Source organism: Lipotes vexillifer, unplaced genomic scaffold (assembly GCF_000442215.2).
Source record: "Lipotes vexillifer unplaced genomic scaffold, Lipotes_vexillifer_v1.1 scaffold628, whole genome shotgun sequence".
Classification (NCBI taxonomy): domain Eukaryota; kingdom Metazoa; phylum Chordata; class Mammalia; order Artiodactyla; family Lipotidae; genus Lipotes; species Lipotes vexillifer.
In genome coordinates, this window is record NW_006779395.1 from 183,777 (window position 1) to 207,211 (window position 23,435).

The 23,435-nt window shown below is 46.3% G+C and overlaps 1 protein-coding gene across 4 annotated transcripts in view; it reads left to right on the forward strand.

Annotated features, from left to right (window-relative positions):
- CELF2 (CUGBP Elav-like family member 2) overlaps positions 1-23,435 on the forward strand; it is a 165,539-nt gene that overhangs the window by 77,737 nt on the left and 64,367 nt on the right. For all 4 annotated transcript variants that reach the window (XM_007452568.1, XM_007452570.1, XM_007452571.1 and 1 more), the window contains 2 exons: positions 7,416-7,464; positions 15,703-15,837. In XM_007452568.1, the coding sequence (XP_007452630.1) occupies positions 7,416-7,464; positions 15,703-15,837 (184 nt within the window). The remainder of the gene's footprint in view (positions 1-7,415; positions 7,465-15,702; positions 15,838-23,435) is intronic.

Consider the following 23,435-nt stretch of genomic DNA (forward strand, 5'->3'; position numbering starts at 1 on the left):
TTACAAAACTTTTTTGAGAAAAATCCAGGAAGCATGGGTGCCTTTGGTATCTCACAGTCCGCTCTCCAGCAAGATACCAAGTATCTTCTGCATGCGTCACATCTGCATTGTCAGGGAGCAAAAGGAAAATCCCAGTTCGTCTCCTCCTGGCTGGAGTCCGTTCATTTTCTCCTTTGGTTGGCAGGTGGCTCTTTCGTGCATCCACTTCTTCCCTCCCCCTCTGTTTCTCCCTTTAAATATTTTATGGGCAGTAAGCTTATAGCATGTGCCATCACGGCTGCTCGTTCTAGGTGTCAGGATGGGTTTAATAATGATGTGCGTAACAGTGACGCTGTAAAACCCATTTCAGGTTAAAAATGGCTTGTTTTTATTGAGTCTCACGTTAAAGGTGGTTAACTCATCCATCAGTGATAGCTGGAGTTAAACAAGTTTCAACATGCGTTCTCCTGTGTGTGAGAAACCGGCCAACTCACCTTCGCCTGGGTCTTCTATCTTCCGGCCTCCACCTGGCTTAACTTAACACTGGCTATTTCAACTCAGAATCGCCCCCGTAGCCATCACAGGATTAAGGCAGAGAGATCTGGAGAAATCTCGCTGACTTGGTAGACTGTGCGACTCCAGAGAACCTGATTCGTGGCTGCTGGTGCTTGTGGCCCAGCAGCGTCTCTGTCGCTGGGATGTGACGGGACTCGTAACGGGGCCTCTGCAGCTCCCTCCACGTGCTGTCACCCCCACAGGCTTTGGGGGATGCCTTTGCCCCACAGCTGTGTCCTCACCGTCATTTCCTTGAGCCACAGCCAGGCCCCTGGGTCACGCATCCAAGGTAAACGCATTCAGGAGTGAGAAGCAGCAGGTCCTATCAACAATAAGGGAACTCAATTCTGGGACCCCACGTGTATGTGGCGGAGAAGCAGAAAGAGGGCCAGAGGCCACTCACTCATCATTAGGAGGCAGGATAAAGGGTGAGGCTTGGTGCTGGAGGCTGGTGCCCTCCGACACTCACAGCTCTCCACGAGAGAGGAGGTGTGGGATGAAAACCAGCCCGAGCCAGAGAGGAGTGGCCTGCATATGGTGAGACCCTAATCAGACCCCCGAGAAACAGCAGCTCAGTCAGCTGTAGTCACAGTGCCCTAAGCATGTGATCGAAACTGAATACACAGATGTAAGGGGAAGTAAACCACCGATTTCTCCGGAAGCTACTTGACTCCAGTACCCGCCCCAGAGGGAGGGAGGGAGCTCTTGCAATTCCCCCTTTCATTAGATTTCCTTTGCTTTTTGTTTGTTTAATTGAAGTGTAGTTGATTTACAATATTGTGTTAGTTTCAGGTGTATAGCAAAGTGATTTGGTTATACATATATATGTATGTATTTATATTCCTTTTTTATTCTTTTCCAGTATAATTTATTGCAAAATATTGAATATAGTTCCCTGTGCTATACAGTAAATCCTTGTTGTTTATCTATTTTATAGATTTCACTTGCCTTTAAATAAGTAGGGCTAAATAGAAACCAACAAGTTACCCAGTACCCTACTGTTGAACATGAGGCAAGATGTCATTGTTCTGTAATAAAATGCAAAAGAAATTCATGTACAAAGAAATCTTCAAGGAAATGGGTTTGGAAGGCTTTCTTCATTGAAACATAAACTTGATGAACTCTGTTAAGTCAAATGTACTGCCAGGAACCAGGATCTGTTTCCAAAACACTTGATTTTGCCTCCCTGGGACAGGCTCTCTGCCATAGGGGAGCCTGGTGTAAGACAACCGGAGCCCTGTTGTGGTCGAAGTTCGCTCCAAGGGCAGCTGAGTTGAACTCAAGTCTCAGACTCACTGCTGCTGTTTCTCCAGCCCTCAGGGAAGCTACCCTGTCAGTGTCACAGGCCGGAGGTTATAAAATGCCTAGACTCCTCTGACCAAGTAGACAAATCATGACAATACAGACCAGTGAAGCTTTTTTCAGACCCAGCTGATCCAGTGTGATGATGGAGTCTCAGGTTAAAGGTGGTTAACTCATCCATTGGTGATGGCTGGAGTTAAACAGTATCAGTATAATTAACCGCATTAATAATGCAGCCTCAGTATAATTAACATGCCTCTTAACATATATACAACGGAATATTACTCAGCCATAAAAAAGAATGAAATACTGCCATTTGCAGTGACATGGATGGACCTAGAGATTGTCATACTGAGTGAAGTAAGTCAGAGAAAGACAAATATCATGTGATATCACTTATATGTGGAATCTAAAAAAAAAAGTACCTATTAACTTACCTACAAAACAGAGTTATAGATGTAGAAAACAAACTTACGGTTACCAAGGGGGAAAGCGGGGGGAGGGATAAATTGGGAGATTGGGATTGACATATACACAGTACTATATATAAAATAGATCACTAATAAGGACCTACTGTATAGCACAGGGAACTCTGCTCAGTACTCTGTAATGACCTATATGGGAAAAGAATCTGAAAAAGAGTGGATATACGTGTATGTGTAACTGATTCACTTTGCTGTACACCTGAAACTAACACAACATTGTAAATCAACTATACTCCAATAAAAATTAATTTAAAAAATAACATGCCTCTTAGGAGACTCCTTGGGAGAATTCTTGAAGAGGATGTGCTCACTCGCCATAGACAGAAGGAGGAGGGATCCAGCCCCAACCCTCAACTCTGAGGGTCCCTTGCATCTGGTGGGACGTTAAGAGATTGGAAGGGTGACGGCCAAGTTCTCGGGCCCTTCCTCCTTTTGCTGCCATCGCCTGGGACTGCCCTCCCACGCCCCCCATCCAGTGCAGAGCACTGTGCAGACCTCTGACCTCCGGCCCCTCCAGCTCTGGTATCGGAGGCGTCAGTTCCCCGTCATGACAGAAGCACTGTTGACAGGCTTCAGTTCTTGACACCATGGGGGTCACCTTCAGTCCTTGAGGAAGGCGATGAGCCTGTGGCTGCCGATCCAGGGCAGTTTTGATTCAGGACTGAGATGTGCATTGTTTTCCCTGTACTTGAACTTCTCCGATCCAGGAATGTATCCCTCACTGTTGGTCTTGTCATGCTTCATTTACGTTGTGTTTGGTGAATGATCTCTGGCGACATCGATTGCTTCCTCTGTTGGTTAGAATGTCCCATCATCATTCTTCAGGAACAACGTGACTTAGTTTCTCTTACTCTGTTCCTTCAAATTTGTCGTTCCTTCCCTGAAATGCCCTTCACTCAGGTCCTGGTTAGCGCCCTTCAAGATCTAACTTGCCCATGGTTTCAGCTGAGATGCCTTCTTGCCGTTCCTTTGACTGTGTGGGGTGTGTCTCTTCTGAGTTCCCACGCTGCATGTGGGAAACGGCTGGTCCGTCTGTCTCATCCTTATGTTACATACTCCACCATGACCAGAACTCTTTTTCACCCATTATTCCCACCATGTAACAGATCATCTGGTCAAAGCAGAAATAAGCGAATGCGTGAGTGGTCTTAGCGTCCTACTGGGTCAAATCTTTGACATCATTTCCTGTTACAGGGAAAGAATCCCTGTATTATAATTTGAACATTTAAACTAGAATACCCCTTTCTTTACAATAACTTCCCTACTCTGCTCAACAAATCTCCCAAAGTTCTTGGAATCATGAGACTTTGAGGAAGTGACACACATTATGAGAATGACTCCTCCAAACCATGTGTTTTTTTTTTGTCTTCCTTGACATTTACGTCCTGTGTCTCATCAGGAATTTGTAACTCAGATGAACTGTTCGTGGTAATGAGCCATTCTTAATACAGTCCTGATTGAATACCTCTCTCCAAGAAGGTCATGGCGCTTTACATGCATTATCTAAATTGTCTTCAGAGCATCGCTGGAGTAGGGTGACCACCCATTCAGAATTCATCTTGGTCTGACAATCCAGATCTCTGTGAGGTTGACTTTTTTCCCCTTCAGAGCCCCAGAAAGACCGAAACCAAGTTCAAGTCTGCAGTGGCTGTAGCTACCACTGCTGCATTCCTGAGCCTCCTGGATAGTCTTAGGTCAGAATCAGAGCTAATCCTCTCAGCAGCAGCAGGAAAACCCAGAGTCAAGTCTTCGTGTAATACCCATCTTAAAGCTCCATAGATACAGCATGATGCGAGGCCAGAGGAAGATTACTTTCACCCAAGGGGATATTGCTGGCGCCTTCAACTGAGTGTCTGTCTGGTGCCTGCAGCGAGTGAAGCCTGCAGTTCATCATCATAGGCTCATAAGTCCAAATCCCATGTTGGGCATTTTGGGGGGAAGCAATGTGGTTTGGGGGAATCGGCACTGGATTAAGAGTAGGGAGCTTAGATTTCTGATCCCAACTCTGTCATTAACCATCTGTGTGTCCTTAGTGAAGTCACTTACTCCCTTCAGACCTATACATTGAGAGCACTGGATGAAATGATTCCCAGGGCCCTCTGCAGCTTTAGAGTCGAATGACTGTCTTTACCGCTCCCAGATTTCCTCCTCCAGACCTCCGTGCGCGTCACAGATGGATCTGAATGCTCACGGCACTCTCTCTCTCTGCTGCTTTTCTGATGCTGGTCACCATCTTTTCCCCTTCATATATGTGCCTATCAACGACCATGTTGGGTCGGCATCTTCCCAAGGGCAAGAGTCCTTCATTTCATTTTTGTGTCCTATACGTGACGTTGGTACACTTATCTCTTGTCTCCTATCCCTTGAACCTGTGAGTCTCATTTGAGTCTTTTCAGCTCATTGACCTGTTACAAGTCTTTCCTATCTGGAAAGGAGAGACCCCGGCCCCATCCTCCTCCCCCATCCTCCACCGAGCCTCCTGTCTTCGCCACTTAGAGCTAATCTTCTTGAAATAGTTGTCTGCATTTCTCATATCAACTGTTCCCTTTCCTGTTACTCTCCCGCTGCCTACAAGCTGGCATTCTGGCCCCTACCACCCAACAGAAACTGTTTTGATAAATTCCCTTAAAAAAGAAAAAAAAAAAAATTGTATTGCCAAACCCAGAAGGATATTGGGGCGTTTTCATTGTAGCGTCTAAGAGCACTTGCTCTGACCATCGCCTTGTTCTTGAAACTCCCTGTGTGGCTCCAGTGGGGCCAGCTGTTCTGCTCCTGCTTCTCTGGATGGCCCTTTGCTCTGTCCCTCTTAAACTCCTCTTCCTGGCTGTTCTCCACAGTTCTGCCCCTGGCTCTTGTCTCTCTTCACTCCGCATTTCCCTCTCTGGACGGAGGGGCTTCCGCCGCCTCCCAGAGCTGTCCCAACAGCCCGAAACCCACATTTCCAACTTCACCCGAAACGCAGCGTGTCCTGACCTGTGCCCATCAGTCTCTACACCCCCTCCCCAAACTGCTTTCTTGTGTTTTCCCTATTAGGCAGTTATATACAGGACACAACGTTATATATAGGACACAAAAGTGAAATGAATAGGCAGTGATCCCACTACACATACAGTTGTCCAGGCCTGGGGTCACGCTGCCCCCTCATCCCTACAACCAGCCAGTTACCTCTGAGGTTTAGACCTTCCCAGCTTTACGTGGGCTGTTGCAGTAGCCTCTTAACTGTTCTCCCTGCTTCCTGTGTCTCTTTTCTACCATCCATCCTCCACACTGCAGCCAAAAATGACTTTTCAAGGACGCAGATGGGATCTCGTTGCCTTGCTCCTTAAATATTCTATGCCTGATCGTTGACTTTTAGAGGAGATTTCAGCTCCTTAGCACGTGGGATCCTCTCAGGCCTGGATGCTGGCTGCCCTGGCAGCCCCTTCTCGTGCCCTCCGCCCTCACACTGTGGACTCCCTCCAGGAGGACTGAGGGCTTTCTCACCACGGTGTCCTTGTGTGGGGCTGTCCATTCGTTTCAAGGGCCACCCCCTTCCTCTGTTAGCAAGTCCAGCCAGCCTTTAGGACTCGAAGCAGATGGGCCCTTTGCCAAAATCCCCCCACCTCCCCCACCAGGCAGAATGAAATATCTGCTCCCCTGGGCTCCCACAGCACCTTTTCTTAAAAGGCAGGTCTACTTACTGACTCCTAAGCATTCCATTCTCATGCTAGTCTCTTCTCTACAGATTGAGCATGTTAATGAGTGGAGTGAGAATACAAGTAGACCCCACAACTCCAGGCCTGTGTTCTGTGCATAAGAGCATCTTGCCTTTGAGAATAAATGAAGCAGCTCTGAATTATTTAGCCTCTTGTCCCCTGATACTGCTCCCTCTTACCTCTTCCTCTTGTGTTTTGAAGACCTTGGCAGGCATTAGGTGCACGTGGTCTCGACCGCCTGATAATCATTTCCCATCATTTCAGTGCCAGAGCCAAGTGCCATTCCCCTTTCATTTCAATTAGATAAAGCCCAGAGCTGTGGCTGGCAAGTAAGGGAAGTCCACTGGGGAAATTAAAGGTTCAGAGAGAATAGGGCCCATTATAATAAAAGCATTTGCACAGCCACTGATTCCATCTACCCTGTGGCTGTGATGTTCCTTGGGGTAGGATGAAATATGAAGCAAGAGAACCCATGAAAGTCATTTGAGGAATTTATTTTAATTGGAAATGGTGGCAGCTTTCTGTGCTCTGCAGATCTTCAGATCATGCACAGTGATGTGATTGGCATCGTTTAAAGAACCGTAGAGCATCTTGTTCTGCCACAGTGCAGGATCTTGGTTCCCCTTCGTCTCAGGCGCTTTCTCCTCCTACGTATGTACTGGATGTGATCGTAAGCCCCTCACTCCCGCCTTTCCTCCTCCCTCCCTCTCTCCTTCCTTCCATTCTTTTGGTGCCTCTGCATCTCCTGTTTCACACTTCGTGTTTAATAAAAATGGGATAATGGCGCCTCAATCAATCAACTGGTCGACCTTCAGATTACTCAGAACTCTAAGACTTAAACAGCCATGCAGCAGACATAGAACCGCCAGAAGAAAAACACATCATCTGTGTTTAAATTTGTAATAATACAAAATAACAATAACTATTTTTTTTCTATGCCCCATTCCTTAAGCACGTCACATGCATTTTCTCAGGTAATTCTCACGGCCCTACTATGCAGGGGTCACCTCCACCTCCATCTCATCAGATGAGGAGACTGAAGCTCAGAGAAGTTAAGACGCTTGCCCGAGGTCACGTAGTCGTAATGAATGGCAGAACCAGAATTACCTGTAAGATCCAGGCAGAAACCATATTGAATGGCAGGACCAGGTTTTGAACTTGAGCCTGACTGGAAAGCCCACGTGTTAAGATACCATGTCACAGCGCCCCGGGACTTAAAAGTATCCTGTTGCTGAACATCAAACACATGCTTGCATTTTAAGGTAGCTCATTTTAACTGTGAGAGGTCTCGTTATTATTTACGTGCCCTTATAACAATATCAGTAGTCGTGTTGAATAGCGTGGGATTTCTGAGACTGTTTGTTCAATCTGCCTTACTTTCTCACTTTTCTATTTTTAGATGCATCATCCCATTCAGATGAAACCTGCAGATAGTGAAAAATCAAACGGTAGGTGGTGACTGACTGTCTTCCTTTAATGTCTGTTCCTTTAAGTGAAGACGTGAGGTGGGGGGCGGGAAGAGCTGGCCCCCGTTGCTGTTTCTCTGGGGAAGGCAGAGGGATGTGCTCCAGGAAACCTCCATCGCGGTGGGTACCCCGCCCTCCTGCCTCCTGTATCTCTGGGGTAAAGACCTGTGAAGATGCTACAAGGAACGGCTTTCTGTGTCCCGGTTTGGGGCTTGCTCTGTGTGGCCACCTTGTGGCTATTGTTTACCTCCTCTGACAGCAGCTTGGGCACCTGATGGGGAGGGGTGACCTTATACTATGCAGAGAAGGTGAGTGAGAAGGGCATCGCCCACCAAGAATGAGGCTGTCTTTTTTTCCCCCTCCCTTTGGTCCTCTGGCTTTGCGACTGTCTCACTGCACTTTTCTCTAGGTTGTATCCATGCATTTGCATCCACATTCATTGAGAATTCCGTCGGCTGATTAAATAAACATACAGTCAGTGCAAAAACAAAACAAAACAAAATATGCATTTGATGAGGTCGGTGAAATAATTGAGACTTGCCTCTCCAAGACACCGGAGGGTTGCTAACCCCATTTCTCTCTGAAGTTTTTGCTCCCACTTCCGCAAACCTTCTGTCCCTGTTTTGTTCTTTGGACTGGCTGCATTGTATGTTAAAGGAATCGTCTACCTTCCTAGACCTCAGCCCTCTCCTGCCCCACAAGACTGACATGGTCAGCATGGCCGCCTTCCTCCGGGCAGCTCTGCACCTCATTAATTAGTCATGGAGCAGAAGCCGTACACTTAGAGATCTGCATTATCTGCCAGTGCAAATTATGACGGGGCTCTGCATGTCTCCACGAGGTATTTTCTTTTGCTAATTGTAGTGCATCCCATTTTCCTGCCCCATACACTAGACAGTTTCAAAAGAAATTCCACATCGTACGGTGGTGTCTGTCAGAGGATAGATGTTGGCGCTTTCCCCACCATCTCCTCACCAGCCACACACTTCTCTGCAAATCTAACTCCCTTTTCCTACAGTACTTTATCACAGGCGTGGCATTGAATGTAAGAGGGTCTAAAATCCACCCCTGCTTTGTTGTGGGATCTTGGTCCAGTCACCTCACTCCTTGACTTGACAGTTATTCATCGATTACTTACTATGTGCCAGGCACGTTGCCCGACGCTGGGACTGCAGCAGTGAATTTTTAAAAGAAGAAAAGGACACAAAAGACACTGTCCCTTTACCTGCTGGAACTCACATTCGTTGTCACTGGTTTCAGTATCTAATAATCACTTGAAGACCAGACTTTAATCTCCTCATTGATAAAATGGGAATAATGCTAATTGCCTCTCATAGATGAGCTTTTTTTTAAGACTCATAGAAGATATTTGTGACAGTGCCTTGTAAATGTTCAAGCACTTCTATACAATGTTGGTCAGTGTTCCCTGGCCTTTAGGGGCCTTCGGCGAGTGTGTCTGCCCAGGCAGAAGGCCATCTCCCCGTGCCGATTTGCTCCAGGAGTGCGTGTTACAATCTGTTCTCTTCCTCCTGGGAGAGAGGCGGGATGGATCTACTATTTGTGGGATGAATTCCATCAGTGAAGGTCATCCTGGCACATCCAGCCACCAGGAGATGCTCTCTGTCCTTTGGCCCCAAAATTCTCCAGACCGTGTCAGGACACGGGCCATGGGATCAGAGTCTGCAGGAGGGGGTTCGTCTGAACCTTAGGCCATAGTGATAAAAATGTGACAAAAGAGAGAACTGAGTTGGAAATGTCTGACTTAAGATACCCAAAGAGTTGAACCGAGAAAGGGTTTCTTCTTCTGCATTTTCTCCTGTGCAGGTGCGAACCCTGACTGTCCACAGGGTACCTGCCGGGAGGGCTCAGAATGGTCAGCTGCCCTCGGTGTCCTCTGTCTCCTGTGGACACTGAGGGTAGTGTTTGCTTTGGATCTAAAACCACAGCAACAGAATCAAACTGCCGTGGGCACACCCCATGTTGCACGATCTCAAAAGCCAAGCAGGATCGGGCTCTGTTTTACTAAGATGAGCAAATACCTAAAAATGCCATTTTTCAGGAAGCGCCCCAGGGTAGCAGGTGAAATCTATTCTGAGGAGCCCGGACTTGACCCAGACCCTGCACTTATTGGCTGTGACCTTGAGCAAGTTCTTTACTAACCTCACCCAGCCTCCATCTCTCCCGCTGTTAAGAGGGGCTCAGGAAGCCTAGTCTGTGCTCTTCCTGTGAGGCCCGCCTTACAGAGTCATCATGCAGTTAACACCCACAGAGCTTAGCATAACACCTGGCACGTAGCGTGCCTGCAGTCTGCTACATTGGTGGCATAGCTCCAGCCAGTTGAGGCGCATCCTGAGAGCAGAGGCCAGCCCTTCCAGCCTTGGGCTCTTCCTGCCAAAGCTTAGATCTGTACACCTGAAGGAAAAGCCCCAGACCTTCTTGCTGGGCCAGTTGTCCCTTTGCTTGCAGATCTACCTTCATTTTCTGAATTTCCAGTAAAAAGAAAAAGTCAAATAGTGTAAATGGACCAAAAGCTGCTTTGAAAGAGCTCTTCACGGAGGCTCAGAGGGACCCCCATCCTGCATAGCCATGAGCAGACTTCAGGGTTGTCCTTGGAAGAATCAGGAGAAAGGTATCATTTCCCAAAGCCAGGGATAAAAGCTGCAAGCCTTTTCTGATTTCACATGACATTTTTAACAGGTAAGCATAGTTTCTGCAGCTCAGAGAGCACCAAGATTTCTTTGGCTCAGATGCTCGAAATAGCTCCTGTGGTTGTGAAAGAAGTATAACGAGCTCTAATTGCACTTTTTTTTGAGTTTGCTGACATTTATGGATGACACAAAGGGCTCATCACAGTGAAACAGTTACTCTCTTCATTATCATTGTGTTCAGATTTCCCAAACTTCGTATTTGCTGAGCAAGGCTCATCACAGATTCATTAGTGATGGACAAACGAATTCCGGAAAAGCAATCACTCTTTTAAGCTTTTGTCCATGCAGGGATTCTGACAAAGCCCAGAAATGTTAGTCTGCTGTGTCTGCCCTGCACTTTACTCTTTTACTGAACGGGCTTCTGAAATCTCCACGGCTTCCTAGAACCTGCCTTTCCAATGGCTCTGATTTCAGCTGCAGTCTCTAGCACATTTATGTAAACTCCTAGCATCTTCTATTTCTTATGCTTCTACTGCGCCAGGTATCCAAAATACGGATCCTCCTCTGGATTGGCAATACAATGTCAGGGACTCTGAGAAGAACACACTGAGTATATACCCAGATTTCAACAGCGCCCACCTTTTTTGGTGATTTTTCCCTTACACCTAGTTGAGTGGATGGTACAGGAAGGGCATTGGAGGAGGCCTGGATTACTTCAGGGACCAGCCACACTCACACACACGTAGTCACTCTTTATCATTCTCTCTCCCATTGGAGGGCCTGTTTTCCTGCTTTTAATCTTCCATCACTATGCAGAAAAAGCAACCAGCCGTGCGAGATAGAAAGTGAAACGCAGTTGCTGGATCTGAAGTCGGTCCAGCAGTGGGTGACAAGGAAGTCCTGGCGGTTGCCTTTGGTTCTGTTTTTGGAGTCTTGGGAGCTGGAGCCAGTGTTTACTGTGAGGTCACACTTCTGACTTGAAGGATTATTTTTGACTCTGTAGGCAGAGTATCAGAGCTTTAACCTCCAACCTCACAGCTTGTCAGGGTCCTTAGAGCCTCGAATCCAGAAATGCCATTTAAGCGCCCCCCCCCCACCCCCGCAATCTCTTTCCTCAAGGCCTCTGAAACCCCCTGTGGCTGTGCATCAAGTTCCGAGCTCAGAAGAGTCAGGATGTCCCGACATTGTCATCCTGGGGAGGGCGAGGCCTGTAGAGATAGGAATCCAGGGTGTTCCCGTGCAGTCACTTGCTGATGTACTAGAAGATGAAGAAATCATTTTGAAATTCAAAGTAGAGAGACCCGTGGATTCGGAGGCCGTAATTAAATGCCATATGTTAGCACTAACACATTGAAAAGTTGTTAATTAATTCAGGCCGCCCCGAATCCAGGTGTGACTTTGACAGATTGTACACTGGTGTGTTAGCACAGACTTACAATTAGGGGGGTTTTAAAAAATGAAGTTTCTAGTCCCTGAACTTAAAAAAAAAAGTCCCCACTTGTATTTAATATTAACCCCTTCTCGTTTATACCACCGAAGGGGAGCTGGCAGTGGTCACTGGTGTGAATCCACTTTCAGTTCTGCTACTGTTATTGACGGCAGCAGCCCCACCTGTGCAGCACGTGGCATATGAAGTATTTCCCCTCATTCATTCATTGGTTATCCTAAAGGAAAACAGGCTTTTTCTTTAGAGGGCAAACACCTTATCTTTTCTTTTCTTTTCTTTTTTTTTTTTTTTTTTTTTTTTTTTTTTTTTTTTTTTTTTTAGTGCCCCTAAAGCACTTTGCAGAATACTGTGAATATGGTAGGTTTATCTAAGCAATTGGCATTCTTGTGGATTGAAAAAACTGGTGAGATACTTAACTGCCCATGAATACTTAGGAAAAGCCCACCAGGAAATTCATCAAACATTGATGAAAAAGTTAAGTGATTTCAAGATAATTAAGTTTGTTTAAAATGTTGACAGAGCTGTTTAGCGATCCTTAGAATGGGGATCCTAGGAATAAAAATTTTCGCTGGGAGATCGGGAAAACTCACTGAGAGGAAAGCTGGATATTTGTATTTATTCCCATTTTTCCATTAAAGCAAACAAGGCCCAACTGTTAAAACCACAGAGCTACTTTGGCTTGCAGAAGGTTGCCAACATCCAGGTTCCTTTATACATGCACACACGTGCCAACACACACACACATGAAAGGAAAGGAAGTTAGCACTTTCAATAGCATATGGATGGTGCAGATTTTCTTTTCTTTTTAGCTAATACTTGTTACTGAAAAAAGTGACAGTTATCTTTCATTTCCCTGCCTCAGTTTACCCCTTCATTGTGCCTAAGAAGTCAGGATTTCTTCGTAAATGGTTTCCATTTTTTGTAAATCCATCTTAGGAGAAAAGTCATACTTGAGCTTCTCGGGAGCTGCGCATTCAGTTGACTATAGCATCCCGCACCCTGAAGCTCAAACCCTGAAAATTGTCTTCACTGAATACCGTCATTATAGGTTTATCAGGGAAACCAAGGACCAACTGGGCCTTTATCCTTTGCTTTTGTTTGAAAACCTGATTCTTCAGGATAAGAAGAAATACAACAAATTTTTTTCTACTCGTCAAGGTATCAGCCATAGCTTCCTCGGGGTAGGAGTCCCAGAGATGAGGGCAGGAAGGGATCGGGGCGGGGGGCAAGAACTACAGCTGCAAGTTTTCCCTCCCTCCCCAGCCCCGTTTCCGCCAGTCCCATCCGTTCCCCTTCTGCTTCAAGGGAGTGCCACGTGCCCTCAGGGCCACTGGAGTCCTCACATGCTGAGGAGTCTGGCATCGCACTGGAGGTCAAAGGCTCCCGTTGGAAAGAAAGCACCTCTTCTGGGGCATCTGATGCTTCTGTTTCTTAGACCCCAGTGCCAATACAGCCCTCAACTTAACTATGCTTTCACCAGTTCCTAGTAGATCATTGGTAGTCCATTTACTCTGACAGGAGAAAGAAGGACTTCTTAAATTTAAAAATCTTCATCTACATAAAGCAAGTGGAGTCCTCAGCAGGCTCTGCTGAGGAATCAGAGCCAGTGACACCCCCTTTCTCCTTGAGGAAGCTCAACACAGGCGGTGGCCCTGGACCACCTGTGACCTTCCTTCTGCATCCAGCCCCTCTCTGCAGATGAAGCAGAAAATGGTCCATATTGTGCTTCAGTCAGGCTGCCTTCCTCCGTCCACCACAAAGACAGCCCTTATTCATTCCTGACTCTGCGCCTTGTCCGGTTAGTACGTGATACCCCCAGCACACTACCAGTCCATCCAGACCCTGCCCGTGCTTCTTGAAGTCTGGTTTCAATTCCACATCTAACGTCAAGCCTTTCTCAAACTCTGGTACCCGATTCCTAGTTCACAAGGATTGTGTAATTGTGGTTTTCAACCTGTATCCTTTGGAGCCCTCGTGTCTCTGCATTGTCTTGGGAGCCGCCGCCAGTGTGGAGAGAGAGGCTGGGTAGAAAGCGATGTTGAAGTCCATGTTCAAGTGCTTCATTCAGCCAAAGCGTGTAACCAGGCTGCCTTCTCTCCACCACTTGAGAGAGAGAGAAAGGAAAGAGAAGAGGAAAAAGAATCAAGTTGAAACCTTCATTCTATGGATGACAAGGCTCAGGTCCACAGAGGTCAGCTCGTCCTCCAAGGTCACCCATCACCTTCATGGCAGCACTGGAACGAGGACCAGGGTCTCCCAGTCACAGCACTGCCCTACCCTCCCAGCCTCATCTGCCTCCTCTGGACTTGTCAGAAGCACAGGAAAGTGAGCAGAACCCTGGGCTGAAGAAGGTACCAGATCCTGTTGCAGGTTGGGCCACCTCCTTGTAGAATGATCCTTGGCCAGATCCTTCCCCCTGCTGGGCCTTGGCATCTCTTTAGAGTCAGACAAAACATCTTTCAAGTCTGTTACTTCCGGCCTGGGATTCTACAACTGGGAGCTCTTAGCCCCTCAGCGCCACCCTTGTCCAATATAGTAGTCACATGCAGCTTTTAAATTTTAAATTAGTTAAAATTACATCACGTGAAAAATTCACTTTCTCGATCACACTAGACACCTTTCAAGTGCCCAGTGGCCACACATGGTTTTCGCTGCTGGGGTGGACGTCACAGACCAAACTTTTCCCTTCTCCCCGAGTTCTACTGGATGGAGCTGCTTCAGAGTAAATGAGTCTCTGTTCCATTATAGATCTTCTGTCCCGGCTCCTGGAAGACACAGACCAGGGATTCTGACTTAGGTACCCGAAGCAACTGGCCCTGGCAAGTCTAGAATACACTTTTGCCAGTTAAATGATAATGAGACACTTAACTGTCCAGAAAAAGAGTAAGAGAAACAGGAATAAAAGCCAATTAAATAGCAATGACAAGATTATAATACAGATACAAAATGATCCCGTAAGCTAGGACTTTCTGAAGTGCTGGTGTAGCCGGCTATCTTTCTTTCTTTTTTAATTCTAAGAAATGGATTGAAAGGAAACATGGGAAATAAGCAAGACTTCTCCCTGAGGGCTTCTAGGACGATCTTTTGTTCTGTCTCCTGCAAACGGCTCCAAACACTGTCTTGAAATCCATAATAATTGTGCCTTTGAGGCTGAGTGTAGGCCAGTTATCCTGAGCACAAGCATGTCAGTTTAGGGAAACAAATCTCCCCGGTCATCAGAGGTAAACCTTCCCTAGTCTTGACCCGCTGACAGCTTCCAAGGTTAGAATTTGCACGTTGTTGCCCTGACGCCCAAAAGCCATGTCTGTTCATCAAGAATCCTACCTCCAAGTGGGCAGAATAGCATTATTCCTTCCTTGTTCTTTTTTTGGGTGATGGGTTTCACCCCGAGATTGGGGCCACCCTGACATGATTCTCAGATAGCCACAGCCCCACTCACTTGGCTACAGTTGCTTTCAGCTTTAGTTGTAAGGTGCAGAGACCACATGTGCTGACCTGGGTAGGGCTGCGTAGCCAGTGCTACGGACAGAAGGCCCCTTAACCAGCTCTCTGGAGAAATTCACATCTTTCCTGTCTCCTGTTCTCATCTGGACCAGTGGGGACCACGCTATTTGAAATCAGGGAAGGAGAATGTTTCCTTCCACTGAATCCTTTGTTACAAGTTTTGTTTATCAATTTTCCACTATATCTGCTTCTGTTATTTTTCCTCTCCCGATCTTTCTCTTTCGCTGTCACTCAAGTTAAAAGAACATCTACCCAAAAAAAAAAAAATTAAAATCTGTATCCCAAAATATCTCTGTGGGCCAGGAGCATTTAGCAGTTACTTAGAACTTTAACATTTTAGTAAACATATTACTGTTTCCAAATGGGGGGAAAAGGACTTAAAAACAGTGTTCCGTGTCCTTTGAAGATGTCTGATTAATAAACAAGCTCCCAGTGTTGGAATAGGAGCCGAGATGCAGAGCAAGGGTGGGGAGAGCAAGAGACGGCACGTGTGGAGGAGGAAGGTGGCCTGGGTGTCTGAAGAGTTAGCGCCTCGGGACCCAGTCGGAGGCGGTGATGACGCATTGATTACGAGGAAAAAGGTGAAGTGGGCTTGGCTCATTCATTATTTCTCTCTCCTAGCCGTGGAAGACAGAAAATTGTTCATAGGAATGGTTTCGAAGAAATGTAATGAGAACGATATCCGGGTGATGTTCTCTCCATTTGGCCAGATAGAAGAATGCCGGATCCTCCGGGGACCCGACGGGCTGAGTCGAGGTGAGTGTGCTCTCTGCAGAGTCTCTGCCCTTAAGTGCTAATTGGAGCTCTGTGTCCCAGTCAAAGTAGACATAGCTCCCACGCGCAGCAAGAGGTCACCCTGAGATACGTCCTGCGGGACGAAGTTATCCAACCCAAACTTTTCACCATAGCTGGAACGATCACCTTTTATTTCTCAAGTCAAGAAGGTCCCAGTGGCAGCAAATTAGCCCAGGTTATCACTGTCAGGCGGGAGGCCCACAGGCTGCCCTGCCGTTACACAACCCTCTTCAATCTCAGCTTGAAGGAGCTTTGGGAGGTATGAGGGAGAGATGCGGAGAGCGAGAGAGAATGTTTGCTGCTCGCATCTTAGTCTTCTGGCTTTCTGCCTGTGCCTGGGAGAATGCTGAGCGTGTGGGCCTCTTGACTGAGAAATAAACCAAGGAAAAAGGCCCCTGTCCCCACATAGTGCAGATACAGACTCAGGGTAACCAGGCCTGTCTCAGGGCATTAGGGTTTTATGGCAAAGAGCAAAGCTCCTGGAGTCCTAAACACAGGGGTCCATTAAGTGACAGAGAAGTGACTTCGTCCAGGAGAAGATGGTGGTAGGTTCTTCTGTGTCACCGTGATAGAGGCAAAGGCTGGGGCTTCGAGCGCGGATGAAAACCAGTGTTGCCGCGAGCAGCCACACAAGGTAGCTGGAGATGACTCTCTTCTGTCCACGTTTACCTCTCCCTTTGACGGACCCACACGCCTCCCTCCTTAAACTGCTTATAAGGCTTGTCACCGTGTTCCCAGCCATCTGACTAGTTTCCTGAGTCAGCCCAGGAGGCCCAGGGGAAGACGCACATGGAAAAAACACATTTCTCCATTCTCGTAAGAAATCCGTCTTTTTGCAACACAGAGAGGATTTCATTCAATTAATGGGGTTTCCAGGGCAACTTCCGCAGGGCTAATTAGAAATGTCTTTACATTCCCCATCTCTGGTTCTGGGACTGCACTGCCCGCACCCCATGTTGAAAGAAAAGGTTAAGCCTTAAGTATCAAGGCACTAGTTTTCATTCATCTCCCTGGTCTTACGTAAACTCAGCGCCCTGGGAGGAAGAACATTTGTTCTTTTGACTTTTAGACATAAAGCTTCGTGACGTCAACTGCTAGAATCGAAGGCACAGGGAACAAAAGTTTTCCACCTACCTCCACCTCCAAAGCCCTGAAACAGAGGTGATCTCGGGGAAAACTAGGAGGGGGAGGAATGACTCCAAGCTTGTGATCTCTGTATTTTCTTCTGAAGGTGGTTTTAAAACAAAGAGGAGAGCAGGAGGCCTGGAAATGACACTTAACACTCACTGGAAGATGGGAGTCTAAAAGCTGAGCAAGACATGATGTTGAGTGGGGTCCCTAAACAGCAGACCCAGTGCCTCAAGCTAATCTGTCACTCACCACGTGCGCCTTTACCAGTGTCACCCAAAATAGTTCCTTGTCCCGGGCACCCGCATCGCCTCTGGTTCCCATCCAGCCTCGCAGGCAGAAGGATACCAGGATTTCTATCCTGGGTCCCTCTGTGCCATCCTGGAGATACGCACCAGGAGAGCTTATCATCACATCTGATCCAGGAGAGGTAGATAGGCAGACAGACCAGGAGAGCGAATACCACGGGAAAAAGCAGCGGGGCTGAGGCAGGATTAAGTAGGCAAGAAAGACAAAAGAATATTTTTGCAATCCCTTTTCTGCTGCCAGTTTAGTAATAAGAACCACTATTCTCTCCCTGTGACTATTCTCAGTCACAACTTCCGTGTTATCGTTGCACTTTTGCATTTGCCAAGGTGTACGGCATGGAGAAAGAACCGATAGGCATAGGGAAATGTATAGTGCCTTAGAGGTCAGTGACCCTGGGGCCCAGTCCCAGAACTTCTCCTGACATGAATCATGGGCGTGGTCCATTCATTTTCCTGTCTCTGTCCTCAGTTTCCACGCTCGAAAATGGCAGCAGTCTAAATATCTGCCCTGCTAGTCTGATAGGGCGTGATTAGCTACTGCCACGGTAGGTTTTTTGTAGAGGCAGGCCATCCATAGTGTTTCATAGAGACCTTGACTGTGAAGTAGGAACGCTGGACTTCTGTTTTCCCTCTGCTGATTTACAAACTGATTCTCTGCCTCAATTTCTCCATCTGTCCAGTGGGGACAGTGACGAAGAGCATTGGTGCCTAGAGATCCTTGAGCATATGTTAGCTATTTTTGCAGATGAGATTCTTTTTTAAATGGTCAAAACTTTCATAGGAAAGGGTGTCAAGACACTGTACTTGATGGGAGAACCTGACCAATTCCATCTGCCACTTGGTTGATGAACCGGCACTTGACACCAGAAGCAGCCTATTTCTGAAACAAGTGATGAGAGCACTTTCATCAGTACTTTATGCAACTGCTGGTTCAATGTAAAGAGTAGAATCCTCCTCCCTGCCCCCCTGCTTTTTTTTTTAACAGAAAAATAATTTCTGATTTTCTGGCAAACGGATGAGAATTCCCTGTGGCAAAAAAGAAAATACTCATTTATTCTCATTTGTTCTGAGATATAAAGACAGACAGTGTTGCATTTTTCAATTAGCAGGACCCGGGGACTCCTGGGGACTGGGGACTCTGCTCCTAAGTCAGTGATTTGTTGAGAGAACAGTTCTCTTTCGTGCTACTCTTTTGCTTTCATTAAAGAATTGCTGTTTTCAATCAAATATTAATAAGTGCGGCGCTGCAGATCAGGGGCGCTCAGCATTTCTGGTCTCCATGCCTGTTGCTGGCTCAGCTGTTTACAAAATAAATTAAAATGAAGTGAAATGAAAGCTTGGCTGCTCTGAAAAGTACCTTGTAATACTAAACCAGGGTGTAAATTAGTCAGTAGGAAAGGATTTAAATCGAACCATTTGATTATAATGAGGGAGAGGTGCCCTTGAGTGGTTCAGTTTTCTTGTTCTTGCTTTTGCCCAGTTCAGCTACAAGGAAGGAAGGCAGAGGAGGCAGTTAGTAGCCCTGGGTCCCCAACAGGCGTCACGTGTCGTTCATTCTCTGCCACATCAGTAGTTGACATTCCTACCTGGCAGGTGCTAACCTGAGATTCTTCCAGGCTGTTGATTCAGTACCCCTGCCCCAGATCAGAGTAGTGGGCTGCCAGGACCCACATCTTTGTACCTATTTAGCCTTGCTATACTTTCAGTTAGAATCACTGTCTTTAAAAAAAAAAAAAAAAAAAAATCATGATCTGCACATTGGCAAGAAAGACTGTTTTAAAAGTCCCATAGTTATTCACCATCACCCAGATCTGTGTCATGTTTTAAGCTGGGACCTCTCTGCCCCATCCCGCTGGGAAATTGTCATGCCTATACAAGGACAGCACCTGCCAAGCCTGTTGAAACCACTCAACAAACGTCGGGGCTCTGCCTCGCTTTACGCGGTATGCCCACATCTGAACCTGCATTTTTTCCCCTTTGGGGGCAGTAACCCATTCTGCCATTTTTCTCTGATTTGGAAAACCTGGTTGGAGATGCTTTCAAGCCCCTTATGATACTCAGATCCTTCTGCAGTGGCAGATCTACCTCTCAGGCCCGCTTCATTGAGAAAGCAAGCCAGGGTAGCGCAAGCCCACACATGGCAAGTGAAATGAGATGTTTGCTCTCAGAATAAAAGCTTGAGGCTTCTGAGCCAACATATTTACTGGACAGTGTCACCTTAGCATGTTGATTTCCTAAAATACACATGTTCTCACTTACCCACAGTCCCACAGTCAGATTGGACTATTTGGGTACAATCTGCCAGGTTTGCTGCACCATAGCAACCAAATATCTGTAACTCAGAGACAGTGAAGGGGTTGATTTCACTTTTCTTTCCCATAAACTGCAGTCAAATCTTCACTGCCGTTTAAGGTAACTTTCTGCTGGTTTAAGAATATTCCAGCTGTGTTTATGGTGTTCCAGCATTCTCCTGCCAAAACCTTTGACAAATGAATTGGCGGTATCTTCACGGATGTTAGCGACCACAGGCTGGATTTAGCCATTAAATCCTCATTTATTTTCGTTATATCTGATCAGGATATTGGGAGAGAGCTTTTGACTTTTAAAACGTACATGGAGAGGACTCAGTTCTGATCGTGACATTTTAGTCTTGCCCACGTGGTACCCAAATGTTCAGGTATGTGGAAACCTTTATCAGATGCCCCCTGGGTTGTTAAATGCATCTTGTCATGCTGCTCTGGGTACAGTCTTCCAACCTCATCTCAGGGATGAGATTTTTGCCAACTATTAAGTCCTAGTCTGCACTCAGCCTCAGGTGCCATGAATCAAAGATCTCTCCATGCCAATTTTAAATAAACTAACCCAGCGTTGGGGATTGCACATTAGAGTATTATTTTTGATGCTCCAATGTTATACTCATAGCATATGTTTAAACCCTGCCGTTGCTCAAAAGATACTGAGAGGAAAAATTGGCTGCATTAAGATCTTTCTACAGCTGAAGAGGAATTTATAAACAAGTTTTCCATAGGCTGAAATCTTCTCAGCCACACAAGTTATTTTAAATTATGCTTTTCCTTCAGTTAAAATATAGCAGCTGTTGCTCCTCTTTCAAAGAAGCAGCAGAAAAGCAAGAGACCCTGGCATCATTGTATGTGCTTTTAAAAGTGCCTCTACTTTTTTCATTACTCTCTCTCTCCCTCCCTCCCTCTCTCTCTCTCTCTCTCTCTCTCTCTCTCTCTCTCTCTCTCTCTCTCTCTCCCTCTCTCTCTCTCCCTCTCCCTCTCCCCCCCTGCCCCCTCCCTCCCCTTCTTTTTGATGCAGAGCAAGAATTCATCTAGTTCTCTCAAAATTCTCATGTAGCCTAGAGAAAAGGTAGAACACCTGAGTTTAAGATATCCTTTCAACTGAAATGACAAGTGTAATAGCTGGGTTCCAAAATCTGCTCTGTGCTTTCCTTAGATCCTGTCTGTAGGAGGAAATGACTTTGAGAAACCTTTCCCCAGTCAATCATTTATCTATTTTAGCAGCAAGAAGACAACCTCACTGAAATAGGAGGAATTCAGCTCCTTTCATTTCTATGAGCAATCTCTGACACTCTGAAAGTGGAGACAATAAATAGTGGCAAGCTAAATTACAGGTTGGACACATTTACAGAGGGAATTTTTGCCTTTTTTTTTTTTTTTTTTTTTTGCTATTATGTATTTGGAAGCTTTGAGACAGTAATATATGGGCTATCTTACCCCACCCCCCAAAAATAGCTTTATTGTCTTGGTACCTGTATTTTTTTTTCTCCCAATCTAAGTTCTCCAGCATTTTGGTCGGTCACCGGCATGCGCAACAGTCTAGAACAGTTGAGGGCTGACCCTATAAGATCGGAGCAGTTGTCCGTCAAGACCCAGTAGACTCTGCTGTACCCAGAAGCTCATCTTAAAGAAGATGACAACTGACCTAAGTCATTTCTGTCCAGCGGGAAGTCATCTGGCTGGCTTGTAGAAGCCAGCAGCCCATTTTGACTGTAGGAGCTTGTGTGACCCTACGTTAGTGAAAAGTGCAGATTTGAGGGCCCGTCCCAAAGCCAGTGTTTTCAGTGGTGCTGAAAAGAAAATGAAAATCTAGCCAGGACCTCCTGTTTTAGAGATGTTACAAAGGTTAACTGGCTACCAACCCATGGAACATTTGGTTCTGAAGTTACTTAGCTTCATCCAGAGTGGCAGAGAGAGTGAATCTTTCAGCACGTGCTCCCATTTAATAAATGACAGTCATTTTTTCCCTTAAGTAATTGAACACAGCACCCAGTAGGGAACTTGACAGAGCCCCTAGGAGGCAAGTTCTCTCTTACTGCACCACTGCCGGTAGAATAAAAAAGTTAAAGGAGTCATCAGATTTGTCAGATCGTTTTTTGGATGGGATGAGGATTGTATAATTAGAAGCATCAGTCAACCTTTTAATTGCAGGTTTCACAGAGGGGAAGGGGCAATGGTTCGAGTTTATAGAGAGATCATTTCATTGTTCTCTTGCTAAGACTTTTCTTTTGAGACCTGTTAATTGCTCCATCTTTCTCCCGAAGTTACTTACAAAAGCTCTGCCTGCTCTGAAATTGTGGTAGATGCATAAACTCTGCCTTATTGATTTTTGTTGACATTTTACATTTTTTTATGCATTCTTAACCTCCGTTTAGAAGCTGTTGGTTTGGCACATGCTCCTAGATAATAAGAGCAAGCAAAGTGAATGAAGCAGGCTTCTTGACTCCTAAAAGCAGAGTTAGTGGGGCTTCCCTGGTGGCGCAGTGGTTGAGGGTCCGCCTGCCGATGCAGGGGACGCAGGTTCGTGCCCCGGTCCGGGAAGATCCCACATGCTGCGGAGCGGCTGAGCCCGTGGGCCGGGGCCGCTGGGCCTGCGCGTCCGGAGCCTGTGCTCCGCAAATGGGGGAGGCCGCGGCAGTGAGAGGCCCGCATAACGCAAGGAAAAAAAAAAAAAAAAAAAGCAGAGTTAGTCTGGGCTTCCTATGGCCTCAAATATGCCTCCATTAGATGATTTGCTTGTGCCTCTACTGTAGCCTCCAGACAGGAAATGAAGGGACTTCCCCGGCCGTCCAGTGGTTAGGAGTCTGCGCTTTCACTGCCAAGGGCACAGGTTTGATCCCTGATCTGGGAACCAAGATCCCGCAAGGCACGCAGCACCAAATTTTTTTTTTTTTAATTTTTAAAATTAAAAAATGAAAAAGAAAAATCTCTTAGCGTTATTTCCTCTGTTAATAGTACCACTGATCATCACAGTCTTCAAGAGATACTACTTTGAAACAGATGGTAAATTTGGGACCCTGTCATTTTAGAGCTGAGTCTGTTTCAGTATGGAGCCAGCAGAGGTCCTGTTGTAGATCTCACACTGTCTCACACACATCATCTAGATGCCTTAGAGAAGGCTGCCCAGCTGCTTCTGTTGATGACAAAAGCCACAGCCACTGCAGGTACAGGCGGCATGTTGAAACAGTCCGCTTCACCAGCTGCTGTAACGTCAGAAAAACCATAGGAGATAGCTTGGCATTCTTCGTGAGCTAGACGTCGGGCTTCAGTGAGGACAGCTTAATGGAGGTGAATGAGAGGAACCTCCCATGTACAGAGAGTTTTGTGTATTAAAAATTACAGCGTGATGCCAAAAAAAAAAAAATGCATTGACTTATTTTCATGACTGGTTGTTGTGCTTTGGGGGTAATGGACAGGCATTGCTTTCTCTTACTGCTGTTTGATTGAAAGGTGCTAATACAGTATTGACTTGATAATCTCACCAGGTACCCATGCAGAGCAAACAAAGAAAATGTGTTTAATGGCTCCCACAGTGACTCCCATACACCAAGCCACCCGCTGGTTGTTTGGATGTAGAATGTCCTGTTGGGCTTCCCGGCCACAGAGGCAACCATCTCACGTGATTGGTGCCAGGATTCCACTTTTGTGCACTCGCTCTGCGATGACAAGCTTCAGCCCCTCGGTGTTTAGATCTGCTTCATTGGGAAATCTTTTAAGTAGTAATAATAATAATGTTTTCAGGCAATTGAGTAGAACACTAAATTATTCTCTGATACCTAAGTTCAAACTGTGCAAGGCTAAAGAAGCTGAAAATCAATGC